At 40.4% G+C, this 25433-nt stretch overlaps 1 protein-coding gene across 1 annotated transcript; it reads left to right on the forward strand.

Moving 5' to 3' along the window:
• The first annotated feature begins 17427 nt into the window (after nt 1-17427).
• Nucleotides 17428-19098, forward strand: LOC149222157 (uncharacterized). Its single transcript, XM_089387520.1, has 5 exons — nt 17428-17554; nt 17653-17857; nt 17999-18119; nt 18268-18427; nt 18569-19098. Exons 1-5 carry the CDS (start codon nt 17428-17430, stop codon nt 19096-19098), a joined length of 1143 nt encoding a protein of 380 aa, XP_089243646.1.
• The last annotated feature ends 6335 nt before the right edge of the window (nt 19099-25433 follow it).

The raw sequence follows: 25433 nt of genomic DNA on the forward strand, positions 1-25433 counted from the left end.
GTGTGAGAAAGCTTTCCTCTTTCCCTTTGCCTTTTTAGTGGTCATGGAAGTGAGACTCTTCTTCTCCTTTATTTTGTTTGGAGCTTGATGAGTCTTCATCTTTATGTTTTCTAAAGTCCTTATACATTTCCTCGACCATGGACCTTATGGCTAGGAAACTATCTTTGAATTGAGGGTATGGCCCCATAGAATATTCCTATGACATTGTCTTCCAAGGATAGACTCTCCCAATTTCAGGATTAGTTTTGACCAACTCTCCTTTACCAAATTTGAGCTTTGATATAGCTAGCATTCAACAGCTAAATCCAACACAAGCTTGTCTAACCTTAACAACCTAAAGCTCTGATACCACTTGATCTGAAAATCACTCGTGAGTGATATCAGTTAAGTAATTAATGAATGAAGGTATTATAGACTCATGTGTTGGTGTGTGTCTATGTTATCTTAGGCAACGGATCGATCAAATTGCAAAATACACGGACATTGGATAATGGAAGACAGTAAGAGAAACATAGTAAGCAAATGCAATAACACAACAAATTAATAAGGAGTTCACCCAATCCTCCTGGGATACGTCTCTGGTCCAGCTTTCAATGGTGCCCTTCTTTATTATGTCTTTAAAATAGAGTTTTTACAATGAGGAGTTCGATTTGAGTCTCCTGAAACAGATGATGCTTAGTAGGGTGGTTCTTGGATTCCCCAAGCCACTAGAGTGCACAGACTCTTCCTTACCAAGTCTCAACCTCAACTGGTCTGAATGGGATGAGTCCAATTTGGTATTCAGTTCCCAATAGATATCCTCTCAGGGATTGCTTGAACCTCTCAAGCCTGGTTCTATCTGCTCGAGGCTGCCTTAGGTCAGCTCGGCTCTCTGTTCTCTCCTTTTGTCTCACTATCTCCCTCTTCTTTTCTCTCATGTTATGTTCTCTGTCTGTGCATGGATTAAAGCCAATCCATCCTTTGATTGTTCGTTTCCTCTTCCACCTCTTCGGATCACCTGCTGCTGTTCACCTAGAATTCCATGCCTCTGTGTCATCGCCACTGTGTAACGTCTCATAGGGAAGTGGCCACTTGTCCTTCCATGAACTGCATCAGCTCTTCTTCAAATGGTTTGGTATTTCGGTTACTCTAGGTAATGATTCATCCGCCAACTCAACGGTCCAATCGGACTTCAAACTTTTATATGCCATAGCTTATTTTCTCCCTCCGAATCTGGCTCCCATTGGGCGCAATCTCCGCCGTTAGATTTGAGGCCTCCAGATCCTACGGTTATCACTACTATCATGCGGTTGACTTGCTTAGACGTTAGCCCATGATGACAGGTGGTTTTCTCTCTCATCCGCCAAACATGTGTCAATCAACGTATGGAATTGCTCGTCCCCTTGCCAAATCCACTTACTGCCCGAAACGCCTCCGATATACTGCTGGTTTTGGAGCGCGGGACCCGCCGTTCACTTTAGCACTTTTCCCACAGTTTCTTGGCTTCCTTGTGCCCATCCGCTCGGGTATTTTCCTTCTCGAGGGGTTTTTCCTAGCGATGCAAAATAGAAACAACCTCCATTTTCTGATCTAAGCTTCCTATTTTCCAGTTTGCGCCACTGCGTGGTCTCCATGGGCCTCATTCAATGTGCTTTGACCGAGGTCCTCGTCATTCCTTGCTAGCTACAAACTGCCATTATACAGAGGTTATTCTGATAGCTTTGTTGTCCACAAGTTTTTTGAAGTCTGTCATGATTTGATATAGTCATAGAACTCTGATAATTTTCCATGGATCCAATTCAGATCACTGATGGAAGTGACAGACATGGAGTTGGGGAAACAGCCACAAAATGAGGACACTAACCTTATGCCAAGAGCACCTGAGGTCACCTCTCAGTCTCCACCACCTCCGGTGTCAGAAATACTCCCAAGCAAGCAAGGAGAGGTTATTATCCTTGATGATGATCCAGTTATGGATGTGTACAATCTATCATTTGACGAGTTGCAGAAGAACATTGTATAGGCGCAGTGGAAGCACTTTTCGGATGATCACGCATCACCTCCATTCATGAAGGAAAGGGTTATAGTATCATATGTCAGAAAGCATCTAGCTGACCCTTTCGATGCCACCTTGACCTGTGCCACAACCACAAGCTCAAATGTTAAGTTCCTGTTAGCCGAGAATGAACAAATGGAAAAGAACTTGTAGACTATGAGGCAAGTGGAAGAACAAATTTGAGAGCAAGGTGTAGTTTCGACAATGGAAAGATGAGGAAAGAGATACTTGATGAAGTATCAACACTTGAAACGACCATGTGGAAGATCTATGATGGATTTGTCACCATGAATAAAGCAGTTGTCTGTGTGCATGTCTTACAAAAGTAGAGCAATGAGTTTGCTGAAACTCTCAAGAACATACATGTTGTTATCACCCATGTGCAAGAGTGGACAATGTGGTAAAAAAGGGCCCCACTTCACTTGCCAAAGATGATGAAGCCTCAGGTAGATCTGGAGAAAGAAAAGGTTTGAATGTTGATCCAGAACTATGAAAATCTCACCTTGTTCGTCAACAACATGCAAGCCTCATATGCACAATTGTATAAGAGTTTGGATGTTATGGTGAGAATACATAGGATCCTGTCAATTAGTTCCCTCACTGAGGCTAAAGAAAAGAACCAATTCCGGCTAGAGATCGATGGGTACATGGAGCAGCTAAGGTGGCAGGCCACCAGGGATGACTTGGAGCTAAGCGCACATAAAATGAAATCATGGTTAACACCATGTTGTACATGATTCAAGATGAGTTGGATACAGGTTTCAGAACCATATACTTGGAATCTATGGAGGTTTTGACGGTGCTAGACACACCAACATGTCAAGGGATCTCCCTGGTAAGAAGTACCAACTAGACCTCATACTATTTGGAGTAGGAGTCCCAACAGTGGGTAGTAAATCAATGCCTTGACTGCGATAGTGTGCAGAGGTAAGTGTGATATCTTTGTGGAAGCAAGTTTGTGACCATGCAACGAGTCAAGTGAGATGCATGGGGGTTCTAACACATGGAGAGGAAAAGGAAGTGTGTCCCTTAGAATCCTATAATAGTACACAACCTGAAAGGAACACACGAGCTTAATGACATCACAAGCTGGAAAGTAGAATAGTCCACAATCCAAAATGACAGGTTAAACCAACAACACGAATTCAACAATATTCATACAATCATATACAAAATAGTTCATACATAAATGCGTAAGTTAAATAACATACATTGCTAAAGCAACCATAATAGTCCACTACAATAAAAATATATACATGAAGATGTGCTAACTCTCTCTCTCTCTCTCTCTCTCTCTCTCTCTCTCTCTATATATATATATATATATATATAAAAGTGAAATTTCCATCCATACATACACCATTGACAACCACTAGCCCCAATAGTGGAACATTACAGTCAACACCACTTGCTCCTCCAAAGAGATGTACTCACTCTGCACTATGGAGAAGCTAAGGCTCATCACAATACTCTCCAAGCCCTCTCTAAGCAATTCCTAGTCAAAATATTGGCTCCCAAAAGCCACTACTATGAGTTATGAGATTTTATTTATAACAAAGGGTGGGGTGACCCTTGACATTCCCCTTTGTGACTCTTGGACTACCCTCTTTGTTATCACAAAAAATGATCATCTAAGCATAATTTACTAGATGGATCAAAGTACACCATGTAGGGCCAATTTTACCATAGTAAAATTGTTTTCACTGTGATAAATTACTTAATAAACCACAGTTGTTAAGTCATTTATAATTAAACCCATGAAGAATAATTAAATAAATCCCCTAGTAATACTTAAATAAATCATTATTTGTTTATTATTCCTTAACCATATTTCTTGAGATGATAAATAAATCATTTATTTATTTATTTATTATTTCTAAATAAAATTTTAAATACTTTTTCCCTCCAAACCAAATATAATAAAATATTCCAAATGGTTAATTCTAGAATGAGGTTAATAATATTTTATTATTTCTCATTATTCGAGAATAACCTAATATTTTGTTATAAATAGAAGGGTTTTACATTCATTCTTCACTTTTCATTATTTTCATTGTTGCACCTCTGATTATTATCATTGTCGCACACCATATTCTTTTTCATTTGAGTCCGCATTGAGCTCAAACATTTTGTTTGCTCGGTTTTAGACATTATAGAGGAGAGAGACTCTACAAAAGCTAAAGACATTGAGGATAGCCAAGAAACCATACCATAACTTTATTTATTCCCTTCACATGTGTTGTTTAATAAAATGTATGCTTTATATATCTGGTTTTCATAATATTATTGGAGTTATTTGCGCTTATTTTACTATTCCATTTTATTGTTTAACTATTTCTATGACATAGATCAGGGCTTTGGAATGTTTTGTTTCTATCATTTGCTGCATATCTACATTGCTTAACAACCATTTTTATTGTTAGGTCCGTTTTTCATCCATAACATAAAGTAGTTTCTTTTCGTACACATTCAAGAAGAATTCTACATAACAATTGGTGACTCCACTGCGTTTTTAATTTTGACTCAGAAACCTCGGTGACCTTCAGTTTTTAGCTTAGGGTTTCTCTTTCCTTTTTTTAGTCCCTTAATGTTTTTTACTAGATTTCTAACCCTAGATCAGTCAAATTTCTAAATTTCATTAGTTTTTTGGTCATTTCCACAAGACACAAGAACCAACCGTGACACAGACGAAATTTTTTTCTAAGACTTGCTGCCTCAAAACTGAGGAGCAGAAATCACACTTTTCTGCCCCAAAAGTGTGATTTGGAGGTCCAGAGTGCACTTTCTAGCCCAAAAAGTGTGATATCCCCCTAAACAGGTCAGTACATGCAATTTTAGGTTTTCTATGATATTTTCTAATCTGTTTCTGGGTTTTGCCGAGAGCTATTTGCTAGGTTGGTTGGCCATTGTCTTAGCCCGCTTAGACATTGATCTACTCCGTTTCACTTGTCGAAGTGGAATTTATCCCATTAGGGCTTCTTGTACGCTTCCACCTTGATAGGAGGAGTTTAATTGAGTAAGAAGTCTGAGTTTGTGCAGAGCTTTGAGAGATATTTTTGAGATTTGTACCTCCCTTTTTTAGATCTTCACAAATAGGTTGTTTCCATCCAAAGTTTCATCTTAGACCTTATCTTTCATTTGCCTTAGGGTGCCACTGTTTTCTCTAGGCTTCACACCCATCTACCTATATTTTTGTAACGATTTTCCTCCATGGATTTTTGTTGTTACTGCACCACTTTCCAACATAACAATTTCATTTAATCCCAGTCACATTGACGCTTAGATATTTTGGCCTTTTTCGTGTGTTTTTAGTTGATTTTTCCACCTCCTAGCACAGTGTTTGCAAACCCAGTGTGGGTGGGGTTTAGAGAGTTTATTTTCTATTCATTTTTTGTTTTTAATTTCAATTTATTTCAACAATCTTTTTTCTTTTTTCAAACATGATCTAGGCTTAATTAATAAACACACTTACACACACAAGCACACCTTAAGAGAAGGGCACTTGGTTTACACTGCCAAGTCAATACTTAATTAATTTATCTCCCCACACAGAGACACAAATATCTTGTTGATCTCCCTTCACCATTTTCGTGTCACTTGTGTCTTACAACCATTGCTCCACCAAGGCATTTGTCACAAAGACTCTTAGGCCTTCATCCCAAATTTCCACTTGGGCAAAATACTTCTCCCCATAGGGTTTGAGTTCATAGTCCCCCAAGTCCCCATACCAAATCCTCTTCTGGTTTATCTGATTCCTCATCTGATTCTAAGCCTCCTTCATCGCATACCGTCATCATGTCAGGACCCACTGTAGGTTTAGGGAACCAACCTGGTGTTAGATCTAGTTCTACCCAGGTAGTCACATCTAGCAGAACTATCTCAAGAACCGTTCTGAAAACTCCCATGCTACCTTTCATGGCTGGGATAAGCCTCCCTAATTTTAGCCAGTTGATTAATGATCCTATACACCAAGATGCTGGTTGGCCAGCTATGTCGAAGTTTGAGGGAAATTATGGAGAGGACCCCACCAATCATGTCTGCTCCTTCCATATGTGGTGTTCATCCAACTCCAGCTCCAATGATTCCATTCGTCTTCGTTTGTTCCAATGTATGCTCACTGGAGATGTTGTGAAGTGCTATGTTGACCAACCTGTCACCTCTCATTCCACTTTCGCGATGCTTGCTAAAGTGTTCCTCTCATATTTTCAGTTACCTCTCCGATACGACACTAGTACGGATCTTTTGACTGCATTCCGTCAATCCTCTGCCACCCGTCTTTTCAATCATGTCCAGGAATGGCGTAGAAGGAGGAGCATGTTTTGTGCTCCACCCTTCGAAGACCATGTCTAGCTCGATTGGTTTCTTAAGATTCTTTTAGCACCTATTTCCAAAAATGTCACGTCTCACTTTCCTCAGACAAAGGAATAGGCTCTCCAAACTGCTCTAAGATATGACTTTATTTATGCTCAATCGGGTTATGTCTATACCGTTATACCAGACCTCCCTTGCCCTGGTGGTGCCAATGCATTGGGGGCATCTCATGCTGCCGATGGTATCGTTGGAGCTATTTCACATCCTTCACCATATACTCAACAGAGTTATGGATATCTGCAATGGGGCACTAGTTCCTCCAACACTTATGCCCCTCCTGCTAGCAATGTGTATTTAGGACAAAGAACCTCTTATGCATTCATTCAACCACATCAGCAGATGTTAGGGTCAGCTAGTTCTCAACCTGTCTACCAAACTATTGCCCCCTCACCATCTTAACATTATGCACTGCCGAGCGCTCCAACCCCTTAAGAATTAGTGTGCAACCTCCCATGCATCCTCGGCCCTAGTAGCCACTACCCCCTCAAGGTCAGGTGTTTGCATAGTAGAGTGTGACATTCCCCTAAATTTTAAGAATAAGAATAAGGTAAATGGTAACAAGGGTAACCAGGGTAACCAAGGTAGTCAACCTAATGAACCCCAGGGAACCATCCTAACAAAAACAACCAGGAGCAGGGTGACCAACCTAAGAAAAACAAGGATTTTCATATGAACAAGCCTTGTGCATGTTGTGGTGTACATGGCCATTATACTCATGAGTGTCCCATCTTACCCCAAATTCACTAAATGTGGGAAGCCGAAGCAGCTTCTAGAGGTCAACCACCCATGCAACAACCATCTCAGAATCTTGCGCCATCTCAACTGGCCGTGCTCACAAATCCTTTCCCTCAGTAAGGATTTGTTGATGCTTAAACTCAGTAAGGTCAACCAACCCATCTTCCCCAACCTTCTGGTCCTAGTGACTACCAGATCCTCATGATGAATTATGACGAGGTCAATATCTCTGATATCAACTTGCAAACTCAGTCACATCAATATGACAAGCCATCGACTTCATCCACTGCTGAGTCCAAAAAAAAACATTTATTGAGCCTCTTATGACACCAAATGGTCTGCTACAAATCCCTCAACTTAAAGTTGAGTCAATTCTTAAGATCCCCAAGGGAACATTATGCCGTAATGTAGCTTCTAACAGAGTTTCCCATACATACAATATAGTAGACGACTTGGCACAATCACCTTCTGCCATGTCGATGCTGGAGGTGATCCAGTCATGCCCATATCAAAGTAAATATCTACTAACGGCTTTGGGCATAGTAGATCCTTGAGATAATCCTTTGATTGTCCTTCCTATTGATACGTCAGAACATCCTCCATTACCTCCATCCGTTGCTTTCCAGATACCAGTTTCTGTCCATAATGACATCATCTCTTGATGCATTATTGATGGAGGTGCATCCACCTGCGTGATGTCTGCTGCCGTTTGGAAACAACTCAAATCATCTGAATTCTCCCCATCCACCATCACTCTGCGTGCTTGGGATGGTCACTCCTCCCAGCCTCTTGGCATGTATCGCAATTGCCTAGTGACTCTTGCAATTATCAAGACTATTCATGTAAACATTGAGGTTATTGATTCCCCTCTAGATTACAACATTCTATTGGGTTGTAATTACACATACACCATGTTAGTTGTCGCATCTGCGGTTTTACACAAGATGTGCTTCCCTAATTAAGGGGATATCATCACTATCGATCGATTGATGTACTATGAGCCATCATCGTTGACCTTCCCTGAACCCATTATCTCATTGATGTCCAACAAGCAGTCTACCACCCCTCTCATTGTTGTTTCACCCAGAGTCTACAAAGGTTCCTCCTTATTGGGTGCTTTCCCTGGTCCTCCCCCTCCCATCTCGAAGGCTAGTTCTTTGAGCGCTTGCATGTTACAAGCGTCACAAGATGCTCTAAAGCAGTCTAGTACCTCTTCTCAACGGCCAGCTCCATAGCACCCTATTGTTTCCATCTCAGCGGAACCATCTAGCTCCACCCCCCCGGGACCTCCTCCGTTTGTGGGAGCCTCTCCTTTGTTCCCACCAAGAACTATTCCTATAGGTCTTAACCATCTAAGAGTTGTTCCACTGGGACATTACCCTACAGGATAGATACCTTTCTTGTTTCCTCCTCTTGGAATATTTTATGTCCCTATCATGGCTTCGTTGAATCTCCCTAATATGACTTTGGGGATCCAGTCTAGTACATTGATCCCCTAGCAAACACTCTACCTGGTCAGCTCAGACCATATCATGCTTTGAATCTAGTTCAAAGGGTCCCTACGAGCCTTGTTACTGCTTCAATTCCACTGCAACCTCAATAGGAACCCACTCCTATTGTGAAAGCATTTAGACAGGGGGTAAATCCAAGAGGAAAGAACCTATGGAAAAGGCTCCCCAAGCTTCTCCAACCCTCAAATCTCCATAGATGATACTTCTGTGTGCTTTGTGTGATGTTGTTGGGAATGCCACCAATAACTATCTTGAACTTCCTCACCTCAAACCTTTGGTTCATGAAACATTCCCTGAGTCTAATATCCATGAGGTTCAAGATACCTTACCAGATTTAGCCAAAATACTTAAAACATTACACACAAATCACCCCTATGATTTTTGCGATCATTATGGTCATTATTCCCATTGTTTCCCTCATCTTGAATAATTTTGTGATTTCCTCCAAGTGCTTCGTGATTTCGAGGCCACTCATAGTGGATCATCTACTCCTCTACCTATGGATTTTGGTACCACTAGTACACTAGAACAGGGGGAATCTGGTCCCACCATCGTGATCCCTCCCCCCGATGTTGAGATGATGGACTCCATGGTCCATATCCTTTACCTGTCATCATCCTTGAGTTCCTCATTGGAAAACCTTTCTGAGGTTTCTGCACACGCTTCTATCGAACCTCCTTTGTCGGAAACCCAGGTCTTAACATCGGTACATTTCCCATCTACTAGCTCACCATCTACCATTCCAGATGATGCGTATGTGAACCTTCTTTCTCAGGATGATGCACTAGGTCCTGCCGCCGCATCATGTAGTCAGTCTTCCTCTCATACCCCTATCTCCCATTTTGATGAGGATATTATGGAAGCTATGTCTAATATCTTTTGGAGGATTTTAAAGGCAAACACCTTCCTAATCCTCATAATGCACTCTACCTTAAAAAATTTCACCCATAGTGTATCCCATTGATATTCATGTATTTATTTCTGTCCTACATTTAGGTAGGTTGCAGCATCTCATTTGTTGTCTTTTGCACCTTTCATATGGATGCATCATCCACACTGTATATCGGTTATGCCGATGGTGCGAGTCGCTTCTCCAAGTATTTAGCCTTGGTAGCATGGGACATTTTCACCCCCTTGCATACGATAATCCATTCTAACAACGTGTGCAATGGGTCTACCACCAGTAACTAGGACGAATATGATGTAGTGATGGGTTTGTTAGTCGATGCCCTTTCTCATCGCATCCTTCATCTTCATGTTCGTTTAGATTCCTTGCTACTTGTGATGCAATTGAATGGTGTGTATCATGTGCATAACCAAGTCCTATTTAGAAAATATATACGAGTTAATATGTTGGTATGTGAATTTGAAACCATTACTTTCAGTCATGTTCCTAGAGCCCAAAATAACTTTGTAGATACCATTGCAAATAGTATTCTAGATTGGCATTTATCACATGTAAACCACATAAGGCAATGATAAACACAACACATGGTGAACCACCGTCGTCATATAAAACATTCATAATCACATTATGTATCACATAAAACATATATATATATATATATATATATATATATATATATATATAGTGTTTGGAGAAATACATCCAACATGCCCATAGCATGTTACCAAAAATAAAAATAGAGGGGACCCACATGTCCCCATCCTTAGTCACTGTCTGGTAGATCTTGCACCAAAGGCTCTGCTCCACCTGCCCATAGATCACGTACCACCTAACCAGCCATCGTCATGTGCTACATGATCCCTCGCCACTTTGAGTGAAGGCATGTACACTCATCTGTGTATTGATCATCTAACTCATGCCACCCATGCTCATAAACTCTGGTAAGGAGCACAGCACATCTACGACAAATTTCAGTGATTAGAGCACTGTCGTCTAGACCCTGGCATGATGATGATGTTTCTTGATCTGCAGCCCCAGGCGCTGTAGCTCGGCCTACATATCTTGCTAGTTTTACCAGTGATATATCTTCATACCATATATTTTACACACAGTACCATATAAATGTGATAAAAATATGAAATGAACCATAAAAATAGAAACTTAACACTTACCGTCTGGTCCCCATGCTTGGCCAGGTGGAAGTGTTAGGTCAGGATCACCTTGGTAGTTCATCCCACTATAAGGATAATCATCTATGTACAGGGTCATTTAATCCTAGCGTGTGAAAAATTCGGGTCATAACACATTCTCAACCACCCTCCTCCCCCTCTTCGCAGTAGCTACCCCCAATGGCGCATTCTGGGCTCCTGTGGGCCCCCATCTTAGATCTATACATGAGGGCAGATGGTGGGTATCTTCCTGACCTGAAAATCACCCTTTGAGTGATCTCAGTTAAAGATTTATTAAATGAAGGTATTACAGACTCATGTGCTGGTGTGTGTCTATGTTATTTTAGGCAACAGATCGATCAGATTGTAAAATACACAGACACTGGAAATAGAAAACAGCAGATAAACACAGTAAGCAAATACAAGAACACAACAAATTAATAAGGAGTTCACCTTATCCTCTAGGGCTAGGGTACCAAGCCACTAGAGTGCACAGACTCTCTTCCTTACCAGCTCTTAACCACTTTGTTCTTCGATTGGGGGGGGCAATGTGGTGCTTAGTTCCCCGACAGATCCTCTTAGGGATGGCTTAATGCTACCTTATGTTGGAAGTCAGCTCGGCTCTTTTGTCTTTCTACTCTTTGCTTCACTATCTATTCATTCTCTATCTTCGTCTTCCTCTTTCTCTGGTTCTTCCTCTCGGTGTTTTTTCTCCGGTGTCCTGTTTTCTATGTGTTCATGGCTCAAAGCCACTCTAGCTCATGACTGCTCATTTTCCCTTCCATCCCCTATCGGGTCACCTGCTGCTACTCGCTTGGAGTTCCCTGTCTCTGCGTCTTCATCAATGGCTCATAGGGAGTGGCCACTTGTCCTCCTACGAACTGCGCCAGCTTTGCCTCGTCAGTTCGGTTCGTTGGTTACGTCAGGAAATGACTCGTCTGCCACCTCAGCGGTCAAATTAGACCTCAAATCCTTATACATCACAACTTAATCCCCTGTTAAATCTGATTCTCCCATCAGGCATGATCTCAGCCATTAGATCTAGAGCCCCCAGATCCGACGTCATTCCCTCATTTCACACGGTTGACTTGCTCGACTGTTAGTGCATAATGAGCAGTGGTTTTCTCTCTCCTCCGCTTGCCACACGTCGGGATGTGAGTGGAAACACTTGTTTTTCTCCAATTCCACTTATCGCCCAAGGCTACCTCTAATAAATACCATCATTTTTGGAGTGCGGGTCCTGCCTTTAGCCTTTAGCGCTTTTCCCCATGGTTTTCCTAGCTCTCATGTGACCGAGTGCTCAGGGCCTCTCCTCCTCGAGGGGTTTTGCCCAGCGATGTGCGATTAGTGCTAAGCACTAATAATGCATCAGAAACTACCTCCTTTTCCTGATCCGGACTTCCCAGGTGCTAGTTTCACCTCCTGCGTGGTCTCCATGGCTCAGTCAGCGCTCTTTGACCAAGGTCCTTGTCGTTCCTCGCCAGCTGCCAACTGCCACTGCTCAGAGGTCTTTCTGATCACTCTGTGCTTTTGAGTTTGAAGTTTTATCCTGATTTTATATAGTCATGGTACTTTTATTATTCTTCATGGATCCAATTCGGATCACAACCATCCCATTGAAAAAGCTTTTGGACCACCAAAAGTTGGTTTTCAAGCATCGACTAAGTGAGGATACAATTGTCTCACTTGTCCAATCTCAATCCACTTTGCACTGCTCGGCTTTGAACCTTTGAGCCTAATTCTGAGGTACTCAACATCTCTTATGTGCATCGTCCTCACCTTCCTATCTAAAACTATGTCTTCCTGCAATTCATTAAGATATTTAGGTAGCAAGTCATCAATAGAAGGCAATTGAAATTGCTCTTCAGGATCCTCAATCAGTGAGGGTTCAAACAATCTCAAGCAATCTACATTTACGATTGAGTAGATGTGCATGTAAGCCGGTAGATCAAGGTGAAAATCTTCTCACCAATCTTCTCAAGTATCCTAAAAGGTCCATGCCTGATAGGCTTTAGCTTTTTACCTTCACCTTGCATTCTGTCTTTGCTGATGTATAGCCAGACTTGGTCACCAACTTGAAAACTATGCTCCATCTGATGCTTTTCAATGCCTTGCCTTGCATTTGGCTTGGCTCTTTTCCAGTTGTTCCTATACTTCCTGGTGGATCTCCTGGATCTGTTCAATGAACCTAGTTGCCTTGTCCACATCACTGTGTCCATCAATTGTGGTATCTTTACTAAAGACAAAATCCAAAGGATACCTTGGTGTGAAACCAAAATAGGTCTCAAAAGGAGATCTCTAGATAGAAGAATGTTTTGCTCTGTTGTAAGCATGCTGCACATAACAAAAATGTTCATCCCAAGGCTTAGGATGTTTGCTGCAATACCCTCTGAGTAACTGGATCACCGTCCTGTTTACTACTTCTGTCTGGCCATTGGTTTGTGGATGAAAATTTGTGCTCTTCTTTAGTTTGGTGTCCATCAGTTCCCACAGACTAGACCAAAAATTCCCCACAAATCGGGTGTCTCGATCCGATATAATGGAAGTGGGTAATCCAAAATGAACCCATACATGTTCAAAGAACAATTTTGCAGTTTCTTCAGCTGTAATCTGTTTATTACAAGGTATCAAAATACACATTTTGCTAAACCTATCCACAACAACATATAGATAATCATGACCTTTCCTAGATTTAGGTATTCCTCCAACAAAATCCATGGAAACACTTTCCCAAGGGTGAGAAGGAACTAGTAATGGAATGTACAAGCCTAGTTTTCTATTGTTGGGCTTGCTTTTAGCACACATAGTACACCCTCTTACATATCTAGAAACTGTCTCATTCATTTTTGGCCAATAGCAAAATCTTTGCAGCTGTGCAACTGTTTTACTTATCCCAAAGTGACCTAATAACAAAGAAGTGTGTGCTTCTCTAATTATCTTTACTCTTTTAGTTTTTGGAATGCCTAACTTCCCACAATGGTATAAGAGTTGGTCCTTTATATGATAGTCCAATTCTTCTACTCTTTTGACTTGACTTAAAGTTGCATATACATCTTTAAAGTCTATATCTTGAGCATATTGTTCAATGTAACTCTCATGTAACATAGAATTATGCTTAAGTATAGTAGATGCACTTATAATGGGTCTAGATAACATGTCTGCAACTTTATTATGTATGCCCTTTTTATATCTAATGACTAAATGAAACTGTTGTAGAAACCCCATCCATCTATAGTGCCTTGTTTGATATAACTTAGTTTGGGAGTGTAGATATTGAAGTGGTTGATGATTAGTATGTATTACTATCTCTTTGCCCATTAAGTAATGTTTCCACATTTTCACACTCTGAACTAATGCATACAATTCTTTATCATATGTACGATAGTTAAATACTGCATAATTAAATGTCTCATAATGATAACATTCTGGTTTACCGTGCTGTGTCAACACTGCTCCCATGGCATAGTCACTGGTATCTGTTTCGATCTCAAATGGTCTTTGCAGATCAGGCAATGCTAGTATAGGTGTTGTACTAATATTTTGTTTCAAGGTGTCGAAGGCTTTCTGATGTTTGCCTCCCCACTGAAACACCTTGTTCAATCCTGTCAAAGCATGTAAGGGAGTTGCAATTGAGGAAAATTTAGAAATGAACTTCCTCCAATAATATGCCACCCCTAAGAAACTTCTCACTTCTGTAGGAGACTTGGGTTTAGGCTAGTTTACAATGACTACCACTTTAGAGGGATCTATTTTCAATTCACCACCCCCTACTATATGACCCAAATAATTTAGAGATGTTTTTCCAAATTCACATTTTGAGAGTTTAACATGAAGTTTTTCTCTTTTCAAAACATCTAATGTCTGCTTAACATGCTTTAGGTGTTCTTCCCATGTTTTACTAAAAATCAGAATGTCATCCAGATACACAATAACAAAATCATCGAGAAAAGGTCTGAGTACATCATTCATTAATCTCACGAAAGTAGCAAGAGCATTAGTTAAGCCAAAAGGCATAACTAGCCACTCATACAATCCCTGCTTTGTCTTGAAAGCAGTCTTCCATGCATCTTGTTCTACAACCTGACCTGATGGTATCCATTGTGCAAGTCTAGCTTGGAAAAATAAATAGCTTCCTTCAATTGATCTAAAAGATCATCTATGCAAGGAAGGGGATAACGATTTTTTATTGTTATCTTATTCGATGCTCGGTAATCAATACACATTCTCCACGAGCCATCTTTCTTTCTCACCAAAATGATTGGTGACCCACATGGTGATGTGCTAGGTCTGATGAACCCCTTCTCGAGCAACTCCTACACCTGCTTCTTGATTTCAACATTCTCTAAAGTATACAACCTGTACTATTTCCTTTTTGGGTGGCAGACCTTTAGGTTCTTGAAACAAGATATCATACTTTGAAACAACCTTTTCTAAATCAGCTTGTTGTTCAACATTACAACCTTCAAATACATTGGTTTTATCATGTTTCTTTTCCTTTACAACCATCAGTAAGAATTGTTTGCATGAATTTATCATTTGTTTCATCTACCCTAAGTTTATGAGAGTATAATTATTCTTGAGCTTATATGCTCTTACAAAGTATTTGATTCCATCTTTAACAAGTAGATACTTGTTCTCAGCTCTATAGAAAATAGATTTCCTATCATACAAGTAAGGACTTCCTAAAACAATTCCACATATATCCAAAGGAATTATGTCTAACTCAACCTCATCTACAAATGCTGACCCAAAATAAAACTTGAGTTTGCATTGTCTAGTCACTTGTAGTTGTGCTTTATCATTTAACCATCCTAATTGGTATGGTTTCTTGTGAGATGTAGTTGCTAATCCCAATTTCTTTACAATTGCTTTAGAAATTAGATTTAATTGTGAGCCACTATCAAACAAAGTATCAATCTTTTGATGTTTGGAAACAACTTGAATATGGAAGACCTCATGTCTTTTTCTCTCATTCTCTTCATCAATAATAGATTGTGTAGAATTACTAGTAGACGCTTCATAATTCTTACCTTTTATACATGTAGCTGTAATGGTTGTTTCATCTCCTGAGTCTGACCCCAAATCTTTCTGAATAGCTGCCACAATCTTCTTCTTCTTACCCTCGAAATTCTTAGGTCTTAGCTCTGGATGCAGAATCCAACAATGCTCATCATCATTCCCATCCTTTTTACAGTGAGTGCATGAAGCCTTGCTTTTCTGTGCAGTGTTAGTCTTCCTTGCTTTCCACTTCTGCTTTCTTTTCTCCTTTCTCTTGCTTGCAGTGGGTTGGGGTGGTCCCCCAACTTCTGGATTTCCATTCTTTCCTCTAGCTTCTAGATGAGTAGCTTTTACAGATACCTCATCTATACTAGTGGGATTAAACATGAGGATGGTATGCCTCATGTACCTGTTTAGACCACCAATGTACTTCAACAAAGTCTCTGGTGAGTCTAATGAAATTCCTAGAATCAATGCTCTCTTTCTAAATTCTTGAGTGTACCCTTGCACACTTTTCCCTTTCAACTGCCGAAGAGTTTGCCAACTCATCATGGCTTGTTGCATGTAGGCCAATGGATAGAACTGCTTTTTGATTGCAAAAACAAATTCACTCCAAACAGAGATAGTCTGACCATGTCTTTTCATATCATCTTCGTTCTTGCCTTCCCACCAAACCAAGTCAGTGCCTCTAAGGCGTGGGCTTGCCAGTTGAATCTTGCTCTTGTCTGAATCAATACTCTGCACTCTAAAATAAACATCAGTTTGTCTAATCCAATTGTCCAACTTTTCTGCATTTAGCTCTCCATCATATACAAGAAAATCAAATTTAACATCTAGTTTAATCAAAGATGCTTTCTTTTTGTGTTCGGGGCTGTTAGGAGGTGTGAGAAAGATTTCCTCTTTCCCTTTTCCTTTTGAGTGGTCACGAAAGTGAGACTCATCTTCTCCCTTGTCTTGCTTGAAGCCTGATGAATATTCCTCCTTATGCTTTCTAAAGTCCCTATACATTTCTTCTACCATGGACTTTGTTATCACTGAAAATTCTGTTGCCAAAATTGCTCAGACTAGATTAAAGACAAAGCGTTTTCGCAGCGCATAAATCCGTTAGCAGTTTTGCAACGTCACCTGTTTTAGTGATTTCGTAGCGAAAAACACCGACTTTGCACTGGCTGCGCTACGAAATTGGGAAATAACAGATATTTAAAGCAAATTGATGGAAATACTGCAGGAAACAAGGTTTGTCAAGCTGTTATATGTGGGCCTGTCCTCCATTGAAGGAAGAGGATTATATGGTTCGTTTGCAATATGCTTGTTGTCACTTCATTGTTTCCGACAAACGCTGGGCTTGCAGCCAATGTAAGAGTTGACAATTATGTACGAGGCACAACAAAAGCTTGATGGAAGGTCCACCATTGTATTACAATGATTATGATTTCAAGCACACATGCTTTCTCTCTCCAAGACAACTTGAAGCAAATTTGAGTTTTGCTGTTGGCACTGAACTAGCAGATGATATTGTTACAGAGGTTTGTATTCAGGCTTCATATGTTGACTCAGGGTCCTTGAATACTTCAAGTATAGGAAATGAGCTTACAGGAATTATCAAAGAGATAAGAACCCAATGTACACAACAGAATCTTTCATATTCTGAAGGACAATATTTCCATGACCAATCAACAACTGCCGTGGATGATGAGGATGATGTCAGCTCAACCGTTGTCTGAGGTTCTTCAGGCTTTTTATGATGATAAGAACGTTTCTCAGTATAAAAATGCTTGTATAAGTGTGAATTCCTCTCATGAAGTAGAAGCTGGTTATCGACCAAAAGGTAATTCATATGTCATCTTCAAGTATACATGGTTGTGGGATCGTGTACATGTCAATGATGAGCTTTTGACAAACGAAATGTTAAGGTTTGGCAAACAGTATTAGCTGTTCGTTCATTAGTTCTTCCACCGACAGAGGACATTTGGCAGGCGATGGCCACGATTCCATGCACACCTTCACTGCCGCTCGCTTGGACAACTGCGCTGCTAATTCCCGCAATCTTAAACCCAAAAATTGATACTGCTGGAGCCGCACTTGCCACCACTATTAAACCTGAACTGATTTTTAACACAGTTAAAGAAGAGTAAGATTGTGTACAGAGAGTGCCTAGGAAGAAAGAGGGTTGCGGTACAAAGGGCCACGGACTCAGAAGGATACAGGAAATGAGAGGAATGAAATGTCATTTGGGTTTAGTAATCACTGTAATATTTGCAATTACTGTAAGTGTTAAGGGCCAACTGCATGATTTTTCTAATGGAGAGTTTGATGTGCGCCAATATTTCTCCACTTCACCCAGATATGGTGCTGGAAAAGAAGCAATGAATGATGATTATCAAAATTCCGCAGTGCCTACCCATGGATGTACTCCGATTCTTTTAAATCTTGCGGCCAGGCATGGAACTCGTGCACCGACCAAGAAGCGCATAAAGGAGCTAGCGCAATTATCTATACGTTTGGAGAGTCTTTTGAAGTCTGCAGATGATATACTTACAGGGGAAACACATGGTTCACAACAAATACCATCATGGCATGGGGCTTTTTGCTGGGAAAGGAGTTCTTGGAGCAGGCCAGCATCGTGCGTTTGCTGTTATAACTGACAGTCGAGCAAATGATATCCATTTGCGATTTCATGATACTTTCCAAACATACAAGGAGTTCAAGAAGAAGCGCAAGCCTGATTTATAAGGATTACTATTTCCGGTTTATGCTGAAGTTTCAGCTTCATTGGTAAAACGCTACAATCTGAACTATACAAAAGATGATGTGGTTTTATTTTGGTTTCTTTGCCGGCAGAAAGCAGCTTTACTAGACAAAACTGATCAAGCGTGTGGACTTTTTACTCAAATTGAGGTTGAACTACTTGAATGGGTTAATGATTTGGTGCTACATTATCTTAAAGGATATGGAGAATCGATAAATTATCGGTTGGGGGTACCATTACTACAAAATATTGTGCAATCAATGGAGCGAGCTATTTTAATGAAAAATGATCCTAATATTCCAGCAGCTGTGGAGAAGGCTCAGTTACGATTTGCTCATGCAGAGACCATCATACCGTTCTCTTGTCTCCTTGGTCTATTTCGTTCTGCCTCTGATATAGAAAGAATTCAAAGGGAGCAGCCTTTGCAGCCTCCACCAAAACCCCCTCAAGAGCGGAGATGGAGTTTCCTATATCAAATGTTGGAGATGCATCAAAGCCCGAGATGTCCTCTATTTCTGGAAATTAAAGGAGCACTCAAAAGGATTGTAAGTTGGATAGATGCAGTAGTTGTAAAATGGATGGGGATTTTTCAAGCCTTTCTTCTGTCTGGGCGGACAATATAATTGATTCTGAAATACTTCATAGTATACTGAAGTGTACCCGCAGCATCTCCAAACATTTAGGGAAGGCTGCTCTTGCTGTGTTCTATGAAGGGTTAAGAAGGCCGTCAAGTGTTACTTTCCAACATATTGGGTGTTGCCCCCTTAGGATTTGGATATGGGATATGACTTTTCTGTTTTGAAGCAAAGTAATTCACATGTTGGGTTAGATTCTGTCCGTGGAAAGGAACATCACTATCACAACAATCAAAGAAAGTTTGCTCTCAGTATATTATTATCTCTGCAGGATTTGCGTGATAAAGCTGGTGGCTGGAATAGAGTTTTGGATGTCATTGAAAAGTATTTAAGCAGTCTGATTCCCCAAAGATTTTCATTTCACAATGAATCTGCTACAAAAGGAACACTCTATAATGTTAATACAGTGTTATTGGTTCAGTCAACTTCTCAGGTTGCAGAAATCCAATTTGAGCTTGCACCACAACATCAAAACATTAAAAGAGCACGTAGTGACAGAAATCATAGTCAAAGAGATGCAATCTTATGCAAAGATAGAAACAGAAGTGAACATGTCATTGTGCGAGAGGATGTACAACTCCATCAAAACTGGACAAGACAAAGGTTGCTGCTTTTATTTCTGGTTTGTGCAGCTATTAAAAAGCTTAAGTTTCAAGATTGTTGGAGCTTAGATGATGAAGTCTTTTAAAGCTTACTATAAACCGCAGGAGGGTCTCCTTGCTGTCTACTGTAGTTTCATAGACTGTTCCTCTTGGTTTGAAAGATCTTAAAAGGTTATGAGTTGTCTCCTGCAATAACATTAAAGAAACGGAGATTACTCCTTCATTAGCTTCCTTGTTTACTGTTCTTAAGGAGTTCAAATCGCAACCAAGCACTAAATCTCTTCTTGCTACTAGCCTTGCATGCATTGAAATGGGTCAAAAAAGAAAGACTGTGTTTTGAAATTACACAGTAGTTTCGTAGCGCGCTACGAAACTGCTGTAGGTGATGTTTTCAATGCAGAATAAACAGTGTGATCGGGAATTTTAAAAGAGAGACACCTGTCCATCAATACAGCCTACAGCTCATCTGGAGACATGGTGTGTGGTAGCAGCGTTCCATACCTGGGGTTATTAAAGAGCTGGGAACATGCTGCTACATTTTCGAGGAGCGGTGGAAGACAAGGACCGGGAAAATAGGGGTTCTATCCTAATATTATTGAACCATCAACGCATCCAGCATCCAATGCTAACCTGGAACATTGAATCCTCATCTCATGCTATCACAGCCGCTTCCAGAAAGAGGGCAGATGTCAAAGAATGAAGTCCATTGTAATTAAATCCATCAAAGCTATCGCTGTAGTAATCCACTTGGCAGAGAAAGAATCTTGATTGTAATAAATGCTATGTCCAGCATGATGTAGAATTAGGATCTTATTTGCTTTAGGATTCCAGCGCTGTCAATTAGTGGTCAGCTGTAATTATTAGTTAGTTAAAAGTTAGTAGGTGTCATCATAGGTAATTATTGAGCTCCCCTCACGCGGGAGGAGGGAGCTCGAATCAGGTAGAGTAAGCATTCTATATAGAGCTGAAAGATGAAGGTACAAAGGGTTGGATGTTAGGAGAAAAGACAATACTATTTTGGTTTATGTATATCAGATTTCAGTAATGCAAAGGACTGTTTTTTCTTCTCAGGATTCACAATAGATCTAAGGGTTCAAATGTATGATGGTTTATTCTCTTTAGTGTTCTTTTACAGTTTTGTTACTGCATAATCACTCAGAACTCATGTGTCATGCTCTGACTTCCTGTATGCCTTGGCAAACTGTGTTTTACGTAAGTTATGTTTGAACATTAGATGTAAAGTGCCCTGATTTCTATGAAAGGATAGTGTTTCTTGTTTGCTGAGATGTGTGAGACTCCATAAGCCCAATGGGAATCACTTTGATATTTGTCCAGCCGGCTTATTTTTCATGTGTTTTAAGAGTTAGCCATCTTTCCTTGTTATTAGTCAATATCCATAGCCTGTGAGAGAGCCCTCTCTGACTAAGGAGGCTAAGCCTTAGTCTAAAGCCTGGTTTGAAAAAGTTACACAGAGTCTTGCTGATTGGCAGCCTTCAGTACCTGATTTTGTGATAACAGACTTCATGGCTAGGAAACTATCTATGAATTGAGGGTCTGGCCCTACAGAACCTTCTTTTGACATTGTCTTCTAAGGATAGACTCTCCCAATTTCAGGATTAGTTTCAACCAACTCTCCTTCTCCTAACTTGAGCTTTGATCTAGTTAGCATTCAACAGCTAAACCAACACAAGCTTATCTAACCTTTACAACCTAGAGCTCTGATACCACTTGAACTGAAAATCACCCGTTGAGTGATCTCAGTTAAAGATTTATTAAATGAAGGTATTATAGACTCATGTGCTGGTGTGTGTCTATGTTATTTTAGGCAATGGATCGATCAGATTACCAAATACACAGAAACTGGAAATAGAAAACAACAGAGAAACACAGTAAGCAAATACAAGAACACAACAAATTAATAAGGAGTTCACTCTATCCTCCAGGGCTACGTCTCCAGTCCAACCTTCAATGGGGGCCTTCTTTTATTGTGTCTTTAAAGCAGAGAATTACAATGAGGAGCTCAATCTGAGTGTCCTGAAACAGAATTGCTTGGTAGGGTGGTTCTTTGATTCCCCAATCCACTGAGTGCACAGACTCTCTTCCTTACCAGCTCTTGATCTCTCTGGTCTTTGATGTGGGGGGGGCAATGTGGTGCTCAATTCCCCAATAGATCCTCTCAGGGATGGTTTGATGCTGCCTTATGCTGTAGGTTAGCTCGGCTCTTCTGTCTTTCTACTCTTTGCTTCACTATCTCTTCATTCTCTGTCTTCGTCTTCCTCTTTCTCCACTTCTTCCTCTCGGTTTTTTTTCTCGGTGTCCTATTTTCTATGTGTTCATGGCTTAAAGCCACTGTGGCTCATGACTGTTCATTTTCCCTTCCATTCCCCATCGGGTCAGCTGCTACTGCTCGCTTGGAGTTCCCTGTCTCTGTGTCTTCATCAATGGCTCACAAAGAGTGGCCACTTGTCCTCCTACGAATTATGCCAACTTTGCCTCGTCGGTTTGGTTCTTCAGTTACATCGGGAAATGACTCATCCACCACCTCAGTGGTCAAATTAGACCTCAAATCCTTATACATCGCAGCTTAATCCCTTGTTAAATCCAGTTCTCCCATGGGGCGCGATCTCAACTGTTAGATCTAGAGCCCCCAAATCCAACGCCATTCGCTCATTTCGCGCGGTTGACTTGTGCGACTGTTAGCACGCGATGAGCAGCGATTTTCTCTCTCCTCTACTTGCCACGTGTCGGGCGCTAAGTGGAATCGCTCGTTTTTCTCCAATTCCGCTTACTCCTTAAGAGTGCCTCCGATAAATACCGTCAGTTTTGGAGCGCGGGTCCCGCCTTTAGCCTTTAGAGCTTTTCCCCATGGTTTTCCTAGCTCTCATGTGACCGAGTGTGTTATCACTGAAAATTCCAATGCCAAAAGTTCAAAACCGCTCACATTAGTTTGATGCACATAAAGCCTTTTTAACAGTTTCGCAGCGCAGCATGTTTTAGGTGATTTCGTAGCGCATAATTCATATTTTGCACTGGCTGCGCTACGAAATGGGGGAAATGGCTGCATGAGTTGGAGAGAGAATTTTTGTAGTGATTTTGCTGAAGTAAGTATCATCAGCCCCGCTCAAAGCACAGATATTGACAGGGAATGGGCAAACACAATAAGAAAACCTCCTGTATGAGGATTCCCCTATGCATTCTCCGATGGAGAGCACAACCTTGAAGGATTATTCTAATGGAAGCATAGGTTATCCCAGTGTTGCAAATATCTCTGATTCATTTTCTGTTTCACAAACTAATTCTTTGCAACAAGAAGCATATGCATAAACTGAACATCGGCAAAAAACTATTCATACAGGGAGCTCTTCCAAGCAGCTGTTAGTTCAAGGTGCTTTTAGTTATCCTCTTAAAACTCATCTTATTTCTAGTGAAGGTTTTGAAGAAATCACATGGAATAAAGGTGACATGGATGCTGAAGAGAGTAATGTCACACATTCTACAAGGAAAAAACCCTGTTGCTGTTCAGGTGCAGCTGCATCTCTTTCGAGCAGTGGGAAGAATCTTGTGAAATTTGCAAACAAGTCTTCCAGCAGTCATGGCAATGCTTTTCCAGAAAGGCCAACAAATGTTAGCACAAAATGTACTTCAAGTAGCTAAAGTAATGAAGCCATTAATCATTTTTATCTGAAGAACATGTTTTTGATGAAGATTGTGTTTTTGAAACTGCTGTAGGAGATGTTTGTTACAGGCATAGTTATCTGTTTTAAGCAGTCAACTTCCAGGAGGTATTTAGAGCAGCTGAAAGAATATTTTATAAAACTGAAAGAGGTTTTTATTCCTAACATACTGAACTAGAAAAACCTCTTTCAGTTTCTTCAAATTGATTATGAGCTGGGAGAAACGAGTGACTAAAGGTTGCGCTACGAAACTGCTGTAGGTGCAGTTTTTAATTTCCTGTTTTACACATCTTCTTCAAGGATCGATTCTGGGAAGCTGGAGTAAGGTTACTTAAAACTAAAAGAGGTTTTTGTTCAGCACGGAATGGTTCACAAAAGCCTCCTTCAGTTTTTCCAAATACGTTTTCTGTGTGAAGTTATGAGCTCTGTCCCAAGAGCTATTTTTCAGGCAGAACAACAATTTCGTAGCAGCTGAAGCTAAATAATTCAATCTCAAACTAGAATTGAAAACAAAGGATTCAGTCCTCATTTGGATGATATGGGTGAAAGTAAAGGTGACCAGCTGTCTTGCAATGAAAAAATCTTTAATACAGTTTGAGGATGTGAACATCCTTGAAGATGTCAATGTTGACAAATGTGGCAGTGATTCCATCCATGAGTGCGTTGGTAAAGCCAGAGTTTTTAAGGCACCAAGACAAAGATGTCAGGCTCATTGTTGTTACTTGCATTAGTAAGAATCACACTGAAAACGTATATGCTTCAATGCAAACAATTATGAGTTTGGTTTGAATGAAAGGAAGACTGTGTTTTTTTTAATTTACACAGCAGTTTCGTAGCGCGCTACGAAACTGCTGTAGATGACTGTTTTGTAAGAAAACAATGAAGTTGATGCTGAGGTCAGCAAATTTTGAAAGGAATGCCTCGAGGGCAGGAAAGAGACCATACAAGGCTATCTAAGCATTCAAAGAATGACAGGTGTAAGTGTTGGAGAAAAAGGTGAAATATTTTGTTTTTTGCTAAAGTCTTCCTAAAGCTACTTTATGACCGAATTATTAGGGTTCTGGTAGGGTTACCGGAATTTTGGGTTGGACACCTGTTCAGTTCACAAAGCATCCAGATCATAAGGCATATGGTGTTATGCGTGGTTATTAAAGGTATTAAATAGCTTGAAGCATGTTCTTTTGGAAATGAAGACTAATGGAAGGCAGGGACCGTGAAAACAGGGCACATATCCTCATCAACTAATGAGTCATCCACACAGCAAGTATCCAAAGCTGCTCGTTCAGTGAATGTTTCTCCAGCATGTCTTGGCCACTACAGAAATGGTACAGGTGTCAAAGTTCAAGAAAGCATCAATGCACACGAGGAGATAGAATTAGAGTTTCAATAGGAATGGGACTCTATGTATTCACAGCGCAATACCTTTGTATTTAATAAGTTTGTTTAGATATAGATAAGGCAATTAATGATAGGATTTCGAGCTCCCCTCATGCTGGAGGAGGAGTCTCAAGTAGTAGTAGTTTTGTTTTCCTATATATAGGAAAAACTCTGATGTAAAAAAGGTTGGGAGATTTATAAAAAAACAGAGTTTTCATATTGGCTTTTGTAAAAAAGGACTTTGACAGTAATACAAGCAGTACTTTTTCTTCCCAAGATTCATCATGTGTTAAAATGCTCAGAGTATATGTAGTTTGGTCTTTATTCTTCTTGTTTTACAGCTCACTAAATATGCAATCACTCTGAATTCACCTAGTGCTCAGACTTCCTGTGTATGTTTATGAGTTGAGTTCTTCTTGAGAAATGTTCTGAGGATTTAGACATAGTATGCCTTGGCTTCCATGAATGAGTAATTGATTATTTACTGCAGAAGTGTTTGACTCCATGAGCCCAATGGAAGAAGTCTTATTTTGTTGTTCCAACCAGCTTATTTTCAACATACTGTTTTAAGAGTTAGCCATCTTTTCTTGCCCTTAATTTATATCAAGAAGAAACATTTGTGAGAGAGCCCTCTCTGACTAAGGAGGCTAAGCCTTAGTCTAAAGCTTGG

This window comes from Pinus tabuliformis, chromosome Q (genome assembly GCF_031772625.1).
Source record: "Pinus tabuliformis cultivar Carrire ecotype Pingquan chromosome Q, CPIR1, whole genome shotgun sequence".
Classification (NCBI taxonomy): domain Eukaryota; kingdom Viridiplantae; phylum Streptophyta; class Pinopsida; order Pinales; family Pinaceae; genus Pinus; species Pinus tabuliformis.